The 19,282-nt window shown below is 35.7% G+C and overlaps 1 protein-coding gene and 1 pseudogene across 1 annotated transcript; both read left to right on the top strand.

Annotated features, from left to right (window-relative positions):
• The first annotated feature begins 1,322 nt into the window (after nt 1-1,322).
• Nucleotides 1,323-7,027, top strand: LOC116132182 (carotenoid 9,10(9',10')-cleavage dioxygenase 1-like). Its single transcript, XM_031417842.1, has 14 exons — nt 1,323-1,702; nt 1,904-1,974; nt 2,101-2,115; nt 2,228-2,339; nt 4,523-4,622; nt 4,773-4,835; nt 4,918-5,028; nt 5,115-5,299; nt 5,391-5,529; nt 5,714-5,831; nt 5,918-6,019; nt 6,123-6,374; nt 6,475-6,586; nt 6,783-7,027. Exons 1-14 carry the CDS (start codon nt 1,343-1,345, stop codon nt 6,810-6,812), a joined length of 1,770 nt encoding a protein of 589 aa, XP_031273702.1. The 5' UTR covers nt 1,323-1,342; the 3' UTR covers nt 6,813-7,027.
• Nucleotides 7,028-7,189: 162 nt separating this feature from the next.
• On the top strand, nt 7,190-19,156 carry LOC116132215 (annotated as a pseudogene).
• The last annotated feature ends 126 nt before the right edge of the window (nt 19,157-19,282 follow it).

Here is a 19,282-nt window from a genome sequence, read left to right as displayed (position 1 = left end):
TAGATTCCTCCTCCCTTTAGCTAGCTGCTGGAATTTTCTTAATCTCTTTGTTGCTTTGTCTACATTCATACTGATGGCATCTCCATATATGGATGCCTGTTCATTGTAAATGGATGCTCGTCATCCATCTTATATGGACGGGCGTCTATATACAATAGACGGTTGTCTGTGTAAGATGAACAGCCGTCCATGCCCAAATTTTAGTTTAATAAAAAATCTTCTATAAAATTTTCAATTAGAATGTTTAAAAATTTAGGCCTCCCAAAACAGATTTCATTTCTCTCTTGCTTTGCATTTTGTTTATAAATTATAAATTAAAAAAAAAAATATTTGAGACTGGAATTTGGATGGCCGTCCATTGTAATTTGATGGACTAGCATCCATACTTAAAATCAAAGTTTTTTTTTCTTTTATTTTATCTAAAAATTTTATGCTTTAGGAATGAATATTTCATCTAAAATTATATAGACTCCCGTCTATAATATATGGACGACCGTCCATAGTAAAGGGATTCCCATCCATAATATATGGACGGTAGTCCATTGATATTTTCAGGACTCTCGTCCATTCGTGATGAACGATCGTCCATAAGATATGGATGGACGTCCATAATTGTTGGACGGCTGTTCATTTACTGAATACTTGTGTTGTGTCCCGCGTGACACGTTTGAGTCAAATGCCACATAGATCGGTGCAAAATTTCAGTACCAGTATTTGGTGTCTGTAGCATTTTTCTTTATATATATATAAAGTGATATAATACTAATGTATGATTATCATGTAATTTATTTGATATTTGGTTCCGTTTAAAAAGTTTTCATCCGTTATTATTATAAAAAATAAGCTACATAAACCACTTGGCTTGTGGCTGGTCCATTGATGGGAAAACAATCTTTTTATATATAATATTATTGTTATTACGATGTGTAACACCAATAATACTATACTTACTCATGATCTTATTAACCATCTTACCATCTTGTATAAATATAAAGTATGGTACGGATACCATACGCATAGTACGGGTACCATATGTAATTTTAACAAAGGATAATAAGATGGTTAATAAGATCGTGAGTAAGCATAACATTACTCGTGTAACACAGTGTATTAAAAACCCGATTTATTTGTTGATAGATTAATTACATCTCTAATTGATGTTTAAAATTTACTTGTTCTAAAGTGAGAAAATCACTAATCACGTAAAGTCTAATAGTGATTAACCTTTAATTAATATAAAATGTGGCATAACTAATCATGGATTTGGATTATTAATATAAATTTTGAGCTTCAAGAGTTACACTTACAGAGCTCCTGAGAGAGCACATCATTGAAGTTCATAATGCTTCATCCATTTGTACTTGATAAGTTTACAATGACTACGACTCATCATTTTGCAGGAAGCCGCTCCAAGAATCAACGTCTGTTAAGCCCAGTTTTCACCACCACTTACGGCACTCTAGACAGAGCCGTACAACTACAAGCGAAGGCGCAGAAGGAGGAGCTGAAGTACAGTGGCGGAGTGAATCCTAAGCCACACAAAGGTCTGGCTTCTAAAGCCATTGATTTTTTGGAAACCGTGATCGTTAAGTTCATGTATAATAATTCCTCGTTGCCTCTTTACTATCTCTCCGGTAATTTTGCTCCGGTTCCGTACGAAACTCCTCCCACCGCAAACCTTTACGTCATCGGCCATCTCCCTGTAAGTCCAAAGTCATTTATAATCTTGCTTCAACAGTAACTAACCATGATACACAGTAACCATGGTTTGTTCTTACCATAGTTGTGGAGCTGTAAATCAACAACCAACTAACCTGATTAACAAAGTTAACAGTAATTAAGTAAATAAACAATATGCCAATATCTGTAAACTAAGTTTGCTCAATAAAAAGTTTTATTTCAGGAGTGCTTGAATGGAGAGTTTGTTAGAGTCGGTCCCAACCCAAAGTTTGCTCCAGTGGCTGGATATCACTGGTATGTCTTCTCTCTGTGCAAGTTTACAATGATTCTGTGCGGAGAAACGTTAGTTCAGAGTTCATCTAAAGTTAATTAATCTAATCATGTGTTTTGCTTATTCCCTTTTGTTGCTCACATCCGCAGGTTTGATGGAGACGGGTGCGTGATTTAATTATTACAATACGATAAAAGTTTCATCAAGTTTGAACTGAAATGACTATGTTACTGCTAAAGTTTTCTTTATTAGATATATAATTTTGTGAATGTGCAGCATGGTTCATGGAGTGCGCATCAAGGACGGAAGGGCAACGTATGTTTCCCGTTTTGTAAAGACATCACGTCTTAAACAGGAAGAGTTCTTTGGGGGAGCTAAATTTGGAAAGGTATTGGTTGCTTAATTTAAATTAACTGAGCTTCTGCTATGGGAATGATTGTGTTTATGAAAGAGGAAGAAAATAAATTAGCATATAAACGTTGTTTTTAAGGGAGAACGGCAATTTCCCACCCAAGGTTTGGCCAAACGGCTGCTCGAGGCCGAAAATGAGACTCGCTAAGGCCTCCCCACGGTTGCCCGAGGCTGAAACGGCCTCTTTGTGGCTTCCTCGAGGTTGTTCCCGGTACGAAGCAGTTACCGATAGACCATTCTGGCCTCGAGCGGGGGCTGCTTGCCGCATTGCGTAAAAGTTTTCAGTTTAGATTTTAGGGTTTTATTTGTTAGTTTTTAAAGTTTACATGTTTATAGAAAACTTTTCTAAGTTTTTGGTTTGAAAATAAGGTAATATTCAAGTTTTAAACTTTTTGAAGGGTAGAAATGTCATTCAACATTTCTGTTAAATTTCTAAAAAAATCTTAATGGAAATGGGGTTAGGGTAGAAATTTCCATACCAATGGGTGTTTTCATAATTTTCCAAACCTGTCGAGCTTTTCTGTAACAACGCCATTCAAACCATGGTTGTTAAATCATATATCGTATCGTGTATCGAAAACCTAATTTTTCAAATCGTGTATCGTATCGTAGGATACACCTTTTTCAAAAAAATAATAAATAAAATAATAAAAATTTTCTAAAAATTAATACCATCCCAAGATTAGTTAACGAATTTTATGATATTACTAGCTTTAAATTATAGTATTACATAATCAAAATTATCACAAAATTAAGAATCTATATCATTTCCTCTCAACCATTCATATCATTTTCAAGATCAATGTCAATATCTATATCTCCACTTGTGTTATTATTATCATGCAAAATGGGCAACACATCTTTCTCTTCACTTTTTCTATGCAAAAAGGGTAAATTTAGGCAAGTTTTAGTGAACCGAGTTGGGTGACCTAGATCCGACCCGAAATTTTTTTTGAGCCTTCGGCTCAAAGTCGTATCAATTTGTATCGATACTTTTAAGGATATGAACCGATACATATTATATCGTAGGATACATATCAATATATCTAAATATTTAGGATACACTCTCTGATACATATCATTGGCTACCCGTATCGAATCGTATCGTAGGATACGTATCGCATATCGTAGAATACTAATAACCATGATTTAAACTAGGGATAGGCATAAAACCCGGCCTCGCGAGGACCCACCCCGAACGGGGCGGAGTTTCCCCGAATCATTTGGGATTTGGGCCTATATTAATTTTAATAATTAAAAATCAATCATATATACCTATATTAATTTTAATATTTGAAAATCAATCATATATTATACAATAACAAATAATAATTGTGTAAGTATTTTATGAAGCCATATACAAATAGGTAATAAATAAAACTAGATTAAATATAATAAATCATTATAAATATTTGTAATATATATTCATTCATGTATGTATGTATGTATGTATTATACATTATATATGGTATACATTTGACATTATATATTATACACTGTTTATTATACATTATACATTATATATGGTATATAAGTATAATGTATATAACATATATATGTTATACATTATACATAATATGCTATTATCTATAATCATATGTTAATACATAATATATATATATGTTATATATGTGTAATATATTATTTGATGTTTTGATTGACTATAATAAATCAATAAATCATTATAATTTTTTTTTTTTTTTTTGTCCCTTATTAATAATTATTTCAATTCTATTGTAATATATTATCAATTTAGTATGATGGTCTTTAATCTTTACGTTTAATATGTATATTATAGATTTAATTTCTTTTTGGATGGTATGGTCTTTATGTTGAATAAGTACATTATAGATTTAATTTCTTTTTGGATCATATATTATAATTTAGAGAAAATGGTAATAAAGACATAAAAAGACACAAAACCCCCAAACCCTGTTTGGGGAACAGGCTTTATTCAGAGATTCCCCGAATTTTTCGAATGGGCTACTGGCCGGGATCGAGGAATCCCCTTGGGCTTTTAGGCCGAGGCCGGAGACAGGGATCTCCAGCCTGTGCCCATCCCTAATTCAAACAAGAACATTTTTGACGTGGAAGAATTCTGGGTGCAGATCCGTCCTTTGGAGTTGATTAAAATTGTTCTGTTTCTGGGTATTTTTGCAGATTGGAGACCTTAAGGGGGTGTTTGGATTATTTGTAGTTTTCATTCACTTGCTGAGAGAGAAGTTGAATGTATTGGACTTGTCATATGGATTTGGAGCAGGTAGGTTGTAATCGAGTCCTATTCTGCTGAATGATTAAACACCTGTGTTAAATTGTATCAGTTACAATTATACAAAAGTTATTCCTCATATTAAGCTTATGCATAATCCATGTATAACAGTATAAGCTTATGTCTGTCACCCTCTTCCAGGTAATACAGCTCTTATATATCACCATGGAAAACTTCTAGCTCTATCGGAGCTGGACAAACCTTGTAAGCAAATTACTTTCTTTCTTTTGTTTTCACTTCTAGCAGTATCGGAGATGGAAAAGTTTATCTCTATTACATTTTGTAGATGTCCTTAAAGTTTTTGAAGATGGAGATCTACAAACACTTGGCATGCTGGATTATGATAAAAGATTAAAACATCCCCTCACTGCTCATCCAAAAATTGACCCATACACTGGTAAAATATACTCTTGAAATTAATAAGCCTATTCAGCTAGAACTGAATGTAATGAAGGAATTTATTTACAAAAAATCTGAATGCAGGTGAAATGTTTACTTTTGGTTGCTCGCAAACTCCACCGTATGTCACCTACAGAGTTATTTCCAAGGATGGTTTCATGCATGACCCAGTACCTATAACTATATCAGAATATGTCATGATGCATGACTTTGCTATCACTGAGAATTATGCAATTTTCATGGATCTGCCTATGCGTTTCAGACCAAAGGTATGGTAACTTGTTGCTTCTTGTAGATTTCAAAATTTTCATGAATTCAAAAGGAGAACATGAAAGTGTTTTATCCCATATAAATTTATAGGAAATGGTGAAAGAAAACAAGCTGATACTAACATTTGATCCAACGATTAAAGCTCGTTTTGGTGTACTTCCACGGTATGCAAAGGATGAGAGTCAAATCAGATGGTTTGAGCTTCCAAACTGCTTCATAATTCATAATGGTCTGTCAACATGCTCTCTTAAATTTAAAAGTCTGCACTGTTCTTACTAATTCTCTCATTATCGGCTCGTCAACTGGAATAAAAAGTTTGCAACAACATTTATTGAATAATTATATTTCATTTCTTTTCTAATTAACATATATGAAATACTCTTTCTTATTTTCAATATTAATTATTTTTCTAGCTAATGCTTGGGAGGAGGAGGATGAAGTTGTTTTGATCACTTGCCGCATTGAGAATCCTGATTTAGACATGCTCAACGGGCCTGTCAAAGAAAAGAATGAAAAAGTCACAATTGAGCTGTAGGTGATCCATGATTAATATATATTTTTCTGAAGTTCACTAAGATGACAAGGTGTTTCTGATTGATCTTATTAAAATGAATCAGGTATGAAATGAGATTCAATATGAAGACTGGTGCAGCTTCACAAAAGAAACTCTCAGCACCTTCCGTTGATTTACCTAGGATAAACGAGAGATACTGTGGCAGGTACGTATTCTATATTGGCATTGGCAATTTGAAAGAACCAGTTTACTGGAATCTCATATTTGCACCTGAAATGTAACTCACTGATTGCATTGTCTAAACTTAGGAAACAGAGATATGCTTACGGAGCCATTCTAGACAATATTATAAAGATCACAGGGATCATCAAATTTGATCTGCGTGCTGAACCAGAGGCAGAAAAAGCAAAGCTGGAAGTTGGAGGAAATGTTAAAGGAATCTTTGATCTGGGTCCTGGTAGATTTGGTTCAGAGGCTGTGTTTGTCCCTCGAGAGCTGGGCATCAGTTCTGAAGAAGATGATGGCTACTTAATTTTCTTTGTACATGATGAGAATACAGGGTATAACTTTCCCTTTCTCTAGCTAGTTACAGTCTTCTTATTACTGAATTGAATATGCTGATAACTGTTCACTTATAATTATTCATTTCTAATGGTGCAGAAAATCAGCAGTGTATGTAATTGATGCAAAAACAATGTCAGCAGATCCTGTAGCAATTGTGGAATTACCTCACAGAGTTCCATATGGGTTTCATGGCATCTTTGTGACAGAGGTTAGTAGAACTTAAATTGCTTCCATATTTAATTTTGTTTTAATGAGTTCCACTTCCATAAGAGCATTGATTAAAACATAATCAAGCTTCCCACGTCAATATTTTAAAGGCAGAAGTGTGAATCCATATTTTAGACTCTAAAGCTTATGATGACAACAAGATATCAATGGTTGTGACTTTGTGGACTGTTTAACAGGAACAACTTCAAGAGCTTGCCAAACTGTGATGGAACAATCACCAATGACACGAATGCTGAGATTTTTGGATCATCGAACAAAGATCTAAAAAGCCAATTTCTTATTAATGTCTAAATATTTGTTTCTTTTTAAGTTTATACATCTTTAAGTGAGAATATCAATTATCAGTAGTAAACTGTAACGATGATTGACTGAGAGCAATCAAGCTCAAAGTTTCCGAGTGTGCTTTAACTGAGACCATCTTATTCGGATAACGTTTCTTCTGTTTTGACGACATTTATCACTAATGACTAATACGTTAACGATGGAATATCAGTCAACGATACAGATGATAACGGCTCTATATATCAACCATACAAAACCCCAGCTTTATCCACTTCTTCAAAACTCCCGAGATCGTTAAAAATAGTAGCCAAAACCTCTATATATAATATTCAATAAGCTTACAATGATAACGGCTCATCATCATTTCGCGGGAATCAGAATCAAATGTCCAACAAGCCACTCTCACTCTGGGAATCATCAACAACCGTTACGTCCACTTTTCACCAGCAGTTACAGCAATCGAGTTGGAGACGTACAAGCGGAGAAGGAGGAAGTCAAGGATAGCAGCGGAGCAGGAGATGGGATAGTGTTGGTGAATCCTATGCCACACAATGGGCTGGCTTCTAAAGCCATTGATTTTGTGGAAAGTGTGATTGTCAAGTTCACGTACAATTCCTCATTGCCTCTTCACTATCTGTCCGGTAATTTCGCTCCGGTTCCTTTCGAAACTCCTCCCATCACTAACCTCCATGTCATCGGTGATCTGGAAAGTAGCTTAAAGAACCGTAAATCCCTTCCTTTACTTACCTAGTAACTTGGTTCAATCTACTGAAAAGACTATTACGGTTGTAAACGTTTTCCACCTATTATTATGTGATCTTCAAAATGGTCTTCCTCCAAAATCAATTATTTGCTAGATAATGGTGTGCTGAACCAAAAGTTCTTATGTTTCTTATAACTGGCTAAGGTTTTGTAAGCTACCTCGTTTGAAAGAGGCTGTGGATTTGTAAAGAAAAGGTATCACTCCTTCATGTCACAGTTTGTTATAGCTATTTATAAATGTCGTTTACGCGAAAATCTGGTGGGATAAGAAGTTTGATGTTTACAAGAGGTGGGGTTGGTCTGAAGAGGATTCTAACAGCATATCGGAAAACCCTTGGTGTATGATAACATTGAGAATAAGATTATGGCAATGATGGACTTTTTTGAACAAAATGGGTTGGGAGACTTCTGCCATTGCTGAGCGGCCAGATCTTTTTTCATGAGCATGGAGAAGAGAATTATCCCGTGCTTCAGTTCTCAGTATCTGTCAACCCATGGTTTGCTTAAGAATAAACGTCTCTCGGCTACACCGTTTAAGCTATGTGAAAAGCCCTTCTTGAGAAGTTTGTGAATGTTATGATGGAGCTCCAGGCTAATGAAGCTGTACAATGAGAAGCTGGATCTTTCAAAGGAGATAAACTGATTACATAGAGAGATAGAATGCAATGCAGCATTTATAACATGTTTACATCAAAACAAAAGTGATGCTCTTTCTCTTGTAGTACTTGATCTGCTTTTTAGAAAGAGATTTTGATCCAGACTAGTTAGTTTATTTTCAATTTTTTCATGTTTGCCTAGACTAAAAACATGTTCATTAAGGTGGTGGTGTATATATATATGGTTGAGCTCCCTCTCCTCTCCTCGAACAAGTTTTTAGGCTTGAGCCCCACGGTATCGCTCACCCAATGTGACGGCATCTCCATATATTTTGCAACAGAGTCTACTGGGCTTCAGTTTTGTTCTTATGTTACATTTGCTGGATGGAGTCCAATGGTATAAAACTTTATGTAAAATTGATTTGATATTTAACTTTTAAATTTATAATGATTTTCACTTTTTCATATTTGTAATATTCTTTTTTTTTAAATAATTATGTTTAAACAAACCACTAATCACTCATCCTATTTGGTACGTTTGAAAATTTTATCCATTATTATTTAATAGCAAAGTTAAGATAACGATTTTTTTATGTAAATATTATTATTACAATGTGTAACACGGTGTATTGAAACCCACGTTATTGTAGATTAAATACATTTCTAATTGATGACTTGATGTTTTTAATTACTCATTTTAAGTGTGATTATATCAATCACGTATAAAATTTGGAATATAAAATCAAGGGTAATAGAAATGTTTTAAGTTTTTCAAAGAATTATCAATAGAATATTTTTTTAGGAGTCCTGAGAGATAGAGGACATCATGAAGCTCACAAAAAATCATCACCCTTCATCCATTTCTACTTGATATTTTTACAATGAATACGGTCATCATTTTGCGGAGGCGGAGGAGGAGAAGGAGAAGGAGGAGCTGAAGTACAGCGGCGGAGCAGGAGATGATGGCGTAGTGTTGGTGAATCCTAAGCCACACAAAGGTCTGGCTCTAAGCCATTGATATTTTGGAAAGTGTGATCGTTAAGTCATGTATAATAATACGTCTTTGCTCTTCACTATCTCTCCGGTAATTTTGCTCCGGTTCCGTACGAAACTCCTCCACCTCAACTCACGTCAGTGGCCATCTCCCTGTAAGTCCAAAGTCAATTATAATCTTGCTTCAACCATAGTACTTACTCTAAAATATAATCACTGAGTTTGCTTAATAAAAAGCTTCATATAATTATGTATTTCAGGAGTTGAATGGAGAGTTTTTAGAGTCGGTCCTAACTCAAAGTTTGCTCCAGTGGCCGGATATCACTGGTATGTCTTCTCCTGTGCAAGTTTACAACGATTCTGGGCGGAGAGAAACGTTAGTTCAGTGTTCATCTATGGTGACTTAATCAAATCATGTGTTAGCTAATTCCCTTTTGTTGCACATCCGCAGGTTCGATGGAGACGGGTGCGTGGATGTCTGATTTAATTATACAATACGATAATAGTTTCATCAATTTTGAACTGAAATAACTCTGTGTGTACTGCTAAAGTTTCCGTACTGTATTAGATATATAATTTTGGAATGGGCAGCATGGTTCATGGTGTGCGCATCAAGGAAGGAAGGGAACGTATGTTTCCCGTTTTGTGGAGACATCAAGTCTGAAACAGGAAGAGTTTTTTGGGGGAGCTAAATTTACAAAGGTATTGGTGCTTAATTTAAATCTACAGAGCTTCTGCTGCGGGAAGATTGTTTTATAAAACAGGAAGAAAGTAGATTTGAATATAAGGCTGCGAGGAGACCCGCTAAGGCCTCCCTACGGCTGCCCAAGGCTGAAACGGCCTCTTTGCGGCTGCCTCGAGGCCGTTCCTGGTATGAAGCAGTGCTGTAAGCCATTTCGGCCTCGAGCGGGGGCTGTTGGCCGCATTTTGTCAAAATTTTCGGTTCAGATTTAGGGTTTTATTTGTTAGTTTTTAAAGTTACCTGATTACAAAAACATTCACTAAGTTTTTGGTTTGAAATTGAGGTAATATTTAAGGGTGCGCATGGTTCATATTCTAATACTTTTTTAGAATATATTTTGAAAAAAAAGTAAAATTGGGTAGTTATTAGGACATAAGATTTAAAAATTAACAAATACTCCCTATATTTGTTTATTACTAAACATCCTAATAAAATATTGAAAATTAACAATAACACATCCACCCACCCATTAAATACCGACAGTCGGCTACCACTGTTAGAGGGTGGCTGGAGTTATCGTATCAGCGCATGATCGACTGGATCTGGTTGTTGTGCGCCGGTATGACATTTTTCGGACAGATCCACAGTGGATCTAGCTAGAAAAGGCCAGATTTACTGCTAGATCTAGCCATTGACGGCTAGATCTGGTTGCATTTGGTCATCAACGATGGCCATAGATATTGAGTCGTTGACGACTAGCTACGACCAAAGATCTAGCCGTTTTTTTGCTCTTTTCGGCTAGAAACATAGTAGATCTGGGCGGAAAATGCTAGATCGACGCACTACCGACCAGATCCAGCCAGTAGTGCGTCATTATACTAGATTCAGGTAGCTTCCGATGGAGGTGGCAAAATCTGGCAAATGTGGGTTGGTGGGGTGTTTTTGCCAATTTAAAAAAAAAAAAATTGGGGGTGTTTTGTTAAATTAACAAACCTAAGGGTTTAAAAGAATTTAATAAATAAAATAATATTTTGAGAATAAGGAAATAAATGTGTATTTTGGATAAGATAGGGAATAGGGTAGGGAAAAATTGTGTACCAAAAAGGGCCAAGTTTTTAACTGTTTGAAGGGTGAAAGTCATTCTCATTTTTGTTAAATTTGAAAAAAAAAAAATTCTTAACGGAAATGCGGTTGGGGTAGAATTTTCCATACCAGTGGGCGTTTTCATTAATTTTCCAAACCTTCGAGGTTTTTCGTAATAACGCCATTCAAACAGAAACATTTTGATGTGGAAGAATCCTGGGTGCAGATTCTTCCTTCGGAGTTATGATTAAAATTGTTCTGTTTCTGGGTTTTTGCAGTTTGGAGACCTTAAGGGGCTGTTTGGATTATTCAAGTTTTCATTAACTTGCTGAGAGAGAAGTTAAATGTATTGGACTTGTCATTGGATTTGGACAGGTACGTTGTAATCGAGTCCTATTCTGCTGAATGAGTAAACACCTGTGCTAGATTGTATCAGTTACAATTCTACAAACAGTTATTCCTATATTAAGCTTATGTATAATCATGTAAACAGTATAGCTTATGTCTGTCACCTTCTTCCAGGTAATACAGCTCTTATATATCCATGGAAAACTTCTAGCTCTATCGGAGCTGGACAAACCTGTAAGCAAATTACTTTCTTTCTTTTGTTTTCACTTCTAGCACTATCGGAGATGGAGAACTTTATCTCTATACTTTGTAGATGTCCTGAAAGTTTTGAAGATGGAGATCTACAAACACTTGGCATGCTGGATTATGATAAAAGATTAAAACATCCCTTAACTGCTCATCCAAAAATGACACAGCCACTGGATAAAAAAAAAATCTGCCTAGTCAACTAAACGTGATGTACTGAAGGACACTGATTACATTGTCTAAACTTAGGAAACAGAGATATGTTTACGGAGCTATTCCAGACAATTTTAGTAAGATCACAGGGATCATCAAATTTGATCTGCGTGCTGAACCAGAGGTAGAAAAAGCAAAGCTGGAAGTTGGAGGAAATGTTAAAGGAATCTTTGAACTGGGTCCTGGTAGATTTAGTTCAGAGGCTGTGTTTGTCCCTCGAGAGCCGGGCATCAGTTCTGAAGAAGATGATGGCTACTTAATTTTCTTTGCACATGATGAGAATACTGGGTATAACTCTCCCTTTCTCTAGCTAGTTATAATCTTCTTATTACTAAATTGAATGTGCTGATAACTGTTCACTTATAATTATTCATTTCTAATGGTGCAGAAAATCAGCGTTGTATGTAATTGATGCAAAAACAATGTCAGCAGATCCTGTAGCAATTGTTGAATTACCTCACAGAGTTCCATATGGGTTTCATGGCATCTTTTTGACAGAGGTTAGTAGAACTTAAATTGCTTCCATATTTAATTTTGTTTTAATGGGTTCCACTTCCATAAGAGCAATGATTAAAACTGTTTTGCTTTCCCCATCGATGTTTTAAATGCAGAAGTGTGAATCCATGTTTTAGACTCTAAACCTTACGATGACAAGATATCAATGGTTGTGATTTTGTGGACTGTTTAACAGGAACAACTTCAGGAGCTTGCCAAATTGTGATGGAACAATCACCAATGGCGCGCATCAACAAATAGCACGAAGCTAGTATTAAAGAGTCAACCATAAGGGTTAACCGAAGGCTATTGTAGAATTTTACAATCTGCAATTTTGAATTCAGGATCCAAAAACGAATGCAGAGATTTTTGGATCATCGAACAAATAATGGGAATATAGATGGATGAAATATAGTTGTCCGTCCAAAATACTTGGCATATTCCTGTAAAATTTGCCCCCATCGTTTATGTGATGCTAATAAGTGTTGACCAAAGATGTTTTTATCATAGGACCTGAGTGTTAAGTTCACAAGTTGTTGTACTGCTTTGGAAATAGGTGAAAACGGTGGCGTTTCAAGTCTTGTGGCCTTTGTGTCCCAAAACGATGGCGTTTTGGGACTTCATTTTTAGTTCCTGCATCTTCACTCTCTTTACACGCTGTTTTGTGTATAAGTTTCTAAGTGGTTGTAAAACTATTTCAATCAATGAAATTCATACTCGACTTTTCTTGTTTTTCTCTCTAGAATTTTCTAGGTTTAGTTTGAGCTTTGACAATAAGAACTTCTGATCTTGTATTAGCCCAAATCTAATTGCCTCAAACGGAATGTCGTATTTACAAAACTAAAAGCTCTTTCTAACAAGACGCTGTCTTTTGGGATAGATTAAGTATGTTTAGCCTACCTTCAAAATTCAAATCTGCAACTTACCAGGGTTTCACTTTCGCCTGTTCGACGGCTCTCCAACTATGTGAGATTAATGAAGAAATTGTCTCAACTCCCAAGCTTAGGTAAGTATATTCTATAACTTCTGCAATAGTGATGTTTAATTTTCTTTGCAGAACTTTACTTCACAATCGTCGTAGAGATACCTACTTACTTTCACTGAACCATAATAAAATTCAAGATATCGTGTGTCCAGTATTTGTCAAATACATAGCAACCAACTCAAACGAACAATCTTTTACAGTCTCATACCTCATTAATTCATGTGGGTTGTCTCCAAAATCTGCTTTAAGGGCATCCAAAAAAGTGCAATTCGAAACTTCAAAAAGACCAGATTTAGTGCTCACCTGGTTCAGGAACAATGGCTTCTCAGAAACCCAAATTTCAGATCTCATCAGAGTCAGTCCACGACTGCTTTTGTACAATCCTGAGAAAACCCTTTTGCCAAAACTTGAGTTTTTTCGCTCTAAAGGCTTCTCAAGTCTTGATCTTGCAAAAATATTTTGTTGCGGTCGTAATCTGGGAAAGTAGCTTAAAGAACGTATAATCCCTTCTTTAATACCTAGTAACTTGGTTCAATCTACTGAAAAGATATATACGGTTGTTAAACGTTTTCCACCTATTATTTATTGTGATCTTCAAAATGGTCTTCCTCCTAAAATCAATTATTGCTAGATAATGGTGTGCCTGAACCAAAAGTTCTAGTTCTTTATAACTGGCCTAAGGTTTTTGTAAGCTACCCTCGTTTGAAAGAGGTGTGGGATTGTAAGAAAAAAAGGTATCACTCCTTCAATGTCACAGTTTGTTATAGCTATTTATATAATGTCGTTTACGCGAAAATCTGAGTGGGATAAGAAGTTTGATGTTTACAAGAGGTGGGGTTGGTCTGAAGAGGAGATTCTAACAGCATATCGGAAAAACCCTTGGTGTATGATAACATCTGAGAATAAGATTATGGCAATGATGGACTTTTTGTGAACAAAATGGGTTGGGAGACTTCTGCCATTGCTGAGCGGCCAGATCTTTTTTCATTGAGCATGGAGAAGAGAATTATTCCTCGTGCTTCAGTTCTTCAGTATCTGTAACCAATGGTTTGCTTAAGAATAAACGTCTCTCGGCTACACGTTTAAGCTATGTGAAAAGCCCTTCTGCAGAAGTTTGTGAATTGTTATGATGGAGCTCCCAGGCTAATGAAGCTGTACAATGAGAAGCTGGATCTTTCAAAGGAGATAAACGATTACATAGAGAGATAGAATGCAATGCAGCATTTATAACATGGTTACATCAAAATCAAAAGTGATGCTCTTTTCTGTAGTACTGATCTGCTTTTAGAAAGAGATTTTGATCCAGACTAGTTATGGTTTATTTTCAATTTCTTCATGTTTGCCTAGACTAAAGAAACATGTTCATTAAGGTGGTGGTGTATATATATATGGTTGAGCTCCCTCTCCTCTCCTCGAACAAGTTTTTAGGCTTGAGCCCCACGGTATCGCTCACCCAATGTTGACGGACACTCCATATATTTTGCAACATGAGTCTGACTGGGCTTCAGTTTTGTTTTATGTACATTTGCTGGGACTGGAGTCCAATGGATATAAACTTTATGTTAAAATTGATTTGATATTTAACTTTTAAATTTATAATTGATTTTCACTTTTTCAATATTTTGTAATATTCTTTTTTTTTCAAATAATTTAGTATTAAACAAAACACTAATCACTCATCATATTTGGATACGTTTGAAAATTTTCATCCATTATTATTATATATAGCAAAGTTAAGATAACGATTTTTTATGTATATATTATTTATTACAATGTGGAACACGGTGTATTGAAACCCCACGTTTATTGTAGATTAAATACATTTCTAATTGATGACTTGATGTTTTAAATTTCATCATTTTAAGTGTGATTATATCTAATCACGTATAAAATTTGGAATATAAAATCAAGGGTAATAGAACTGTTTTAAAGTTTTTCAAAGAATTTCAATAGAATATTTTTTTAGGAGTTCCTGAGAGATAGAGGACATCATGAAGCTCACAAAACTTCATCACCTTCATCATTTCTACTTGATATTTACAATGAATACGGTCATCATTTTGCGGAGGCGGAGGAGGAGAAGGAGAAGGAGGAGCTGAAGTACAGCGGCGGAGCAGGAGATGAGGCGTAGTGTTGGTGAATCCTAAGCCACACAAAGGTTGGCCTCTAAAGCCATTGATATTTTGGAAAGTGTGATCGTTAAGTTCATGTATAATAATACGTCTTGCCTCTTCACTATCTCTCCGGTAATTTTGCTCGGTTCCGTACGAAACTCCTCACCCAAACCTCACGTCAGTGGCCATCTCCCTGTAAGTCAAAGTCAATTATAATCTTGCTTCAACCATGTACTTACTCTAAATATAAATCACTGAGTTTGCTTAATAAAAAGCTTCATATAATTATGTATTTCAGGAGTGCTTGAATGGAGAGTTTATTAGAGTCGGTCCTAACTCAAAGTTTGCTCCAGTGGCCGGAATCAATGGTATGTCTTCTCTCTGTGCAAGTTTACAACGATTCTTGCGGAGAAAAGTTAGTTCAGTGTTCATCTATGGTGACTTAATCAAATCATGTGTTCAGCTAATTCCCTTTTGTTGCTCACATCCGCAGGTTCGATGGAGACGGGTGCGTGGATGTCTGATTTAATTATTACAATACGATAATAGTTTCATCAATTTTGAAGAATAACTCTGTGGGTACTGCTAAAGTTTCTGTACTGTATTAGATATATAATTTTGTGAATGTGCAGCATGGTTCATGGTGTGCGCATCAAGGAAGGAAGGGCAACGTATGTTTCCGTTTGTGAGACATCACGTCTGAAACAGGAAGAGTTTTTTGGGGGAGCTAAATTTACAAAGGTATTGGTGCTTAATTTAAATCTACAGCTTCTGCTGCGGGAATGATTGTGTTTATAAAACAGGAAGAAAGTAGATTTGAATATAAAGGCTGCGAGGAGACCCGTAAGGCCTCCCTACGGCTGCCCAAGGCTGAAACGGCCTCTTTGCGGCTGCCTCGAGGCCGTTCCTGGTATGAAGCAGCTGCTGATAAGCCATTTCGGCCTCGAGCGGGGGCTGCTTGGCCGCATTTGTCAAATTTTCGGTTCAGATTTTAGGGTTTATTTGTTAGTTTTTAAAGTTACATGATTACAAAAACACTTCACTAAGTTTTTGGTTTGAAAATTGAGGTAATATTAAGGGTGCGCATGGTTCATTATTCTAATACTTTTTTAGAATAATATTTTGAAAAAAAAGTAAAATTGGGTAGTTAAGGAAATAAGATTTAAAATTAAAAAAACTCCCTAATTTGTTTATTACTAAACATCCTAATAAAATATTGAAAATTAACAATAAACACACACCACACCATTAAATACCGACAGTCGGCTACCATGTTAGAGGGTGGCTGGAGTTATCGTATCAGCGCATGATCGACTGGATCTGGTTGTTGTGCGCCGGTATGACATTTTTCGACCAGATCCACAGTGGATCTAGCTAGAAAAGGCCAGATTTACTGCTAGATCTAGCATTGACGGCTAGATCTGGTTGCATTTGGTCATCAACGATGGCCATAGATATTGATGTCGTTGACGACTAGCTACGACCAAAGATCTAGCCGTTTTTTGCTCTTTTCGGCTAGATCCATAGTAGATCTGGTCGGAAAATGCTAGATCGACGCAATACCGACCAGATCCAGCCAGTAGTGTGCGTCATTATACTAGATTCCAGGTAGCTTCCGATGGAGGTGGCCAAAATCTGGCAAATGTGGGTTGGTGGGGTGTTTTTGCCAATTTAAAAAAAAAAAAATTGGGGGTGTTGTTAAATTAACAAACCTAAGGGTTTAAAAGATTTAATAAAATAAAATAATATTTTGAGAATAAGGAAATAAATGTGTATTTTGGATAAGATAGGGATAGGGTAGGGAAAAATTGTGTACCAAAAGGGCCAAGTTTTTAAATGTTTGAAGGGTAGAAATGTCATTCATCATTTTGTTAAATTGAAAAAAAAAAAAAATCTTAACGGAAATGCGGTTGGGGGAGAATTTTCCATACCAGTGGGCGTTTTCATTATTTTCCAAACCTTTCGAGGTTTTGTAATAACGCCATTCAACACAGAAACATTTTGATGTGGAAGAATCCTGGGTGCAGATTCTTCCTTGGAGTTATGATTAAAATTGTTCTGTTTCTGGGTATTTTTGCAGTTGGAGACTTAAGGGGTGTTTGGATTATTTAGTTTTCATTAACTTGCTGAAGAGGAAGTTAATGTATTGATTGTTATATGGATTTGGAGCAGGTAGTTGTGAATCGAGTCATATTGCTGAATGAGTAAACACCTGTGTAGATTGTATCAGTTACAATTTACAACAAGTTATTCCTCCTATTAAGCTATGTATATCATGTATAACAGTATTGCTTATGTCTGTCACCTCTTCCAGTAATACAGCTCTTATATATCACCATGGAAAACTTCTAGCTCTATCGGAGCTGGACAAACCTTGTAAGCAAATTACTTTCTTTCTTTTGTTTTCACTTCTAGCACTATCGGAGATGGAGACTTTATCTCTATTACATTTTGTAGAGTCCAAAGTTTTTGAGAGGAGATCTACAAACACTTGGCATGCTGGATTATGATAAAAGATTAAAACATCCCTTACTGCTCATCCAAAAATTGACCCACCACTGGTAAAAAAAAAAATATGCCTAGTCAACTAGAACTGAATGTAATGAAGGAATTATTTACAAAAATCTGAATGTAGGTGAAATGTTTACTTTTGGTTACTCGCAAACTCCACCGTATGTCACCTACAGAGTTATTTCCAAGGATGGTTTCATGCATGACCCAGTACCTAATCTATATCAGAATTGTCATGATGCATGACTTTGCTATCACTGAGAATTATGCAATTTTCATGGATCTGCCTAGCGTTTCAGACAAAGGTATGGTAACTTTATTCTTGTAGATTTCAAAATTTTCATGAATTCAAAAGGAACATGAAAGTGTTTTATCCCATATAAATTTATAGGAAATGTGAAAGAAAACAAGTGATATACATTTGATCCAACGATTAAAGCTCGTTGTGTTGTACTTCCACGGTATGCAAAGGATGAGAGTCAAATCAGATGGTTTGAGCTTCCAAACTGCTTCATAATTCTAATGGTCTGTCAACATGCTTCTTAAATTAAAAGTCTGCAATGTTCTACTAATTCTCTCATTATCGGCTCTCAACTGGAATAAAGTTTGCAACAAACATTTATGAATATTATATTTCATTTCTTTCTAATTAACATATAGAAATACTCTTTCTTATTTTCAATATTTATTATTTTCTAGCTAATGCTTGGGAGGAGAGGATGAAGTTGTTTTGATCACTTGCCGCATTGAGAATCTGATTTAGACATGCTCAACGGGCCTGTCAAAGAAAAGAATGAAAAAGTCACAATTGAGCTGTGGTGATCCATGTAATATATATTTTTCTGAAGTTCACTAAGATGACAAGGTGTTTGATTGATCTTATTAAAATGATCAGGTATGAAATGAGATTCAATATGAAGACTGGTGCAGCTTCACAAAGAAAATCTCAGCACCTTCCGTTGATTTACCTAGGATAAACGATAGTACTGTGGCAGGTACGTATTCTATATTGGCATTGGCAATTTGAAAGAACCTGTTTACTGGAATCTATATTTTCACCTGAAATGTAACTCACTGATTGCATTGTCTAAACTTAGGAAACAAAGATATGCTTACGAGCCATTCTAGACAATATATAAAGATCACAGGGATCATCAAATTTGACTGCGTGCTGAACCAGAGGCAGAAAAAACAAGCTGGAAGTTGGAGGAATGTTAAAGGAATCTTTGACTGGGTCTGAGATTTGGTTCAGAGGCTGTGTTTGTCCCTCGAGAGCCGGCACAGTTCTGAAGAAGAGATGGCTACTTAATTTTCTTGTACATGATGAGAATACGGGTATAACTTTCCTTTCTCTAGCTAGTTACAA

The sequence above is a fragment of the Pistacia vera genome, unplaced genomic scaffold (assembly GCF_008641045.1).
Source record: "Pistacia vera cultivar Batoury unplaced genomic scaffold, PisVer_v2 Contig25, whole genome shotgun sequence".
NCBI classification, from domain to species: domain Eukaryota; kingdom Viridiplantae; phylum Streptophyta; class Magnoliopsida; order Sapindales; family Anacardiaceae; genus Pistacia; species Pistacia vera.
Note: the sequence above shows the minus strand (reverse complement) of the source record. Positions and strands in the feature narration are given on the sequence as shown.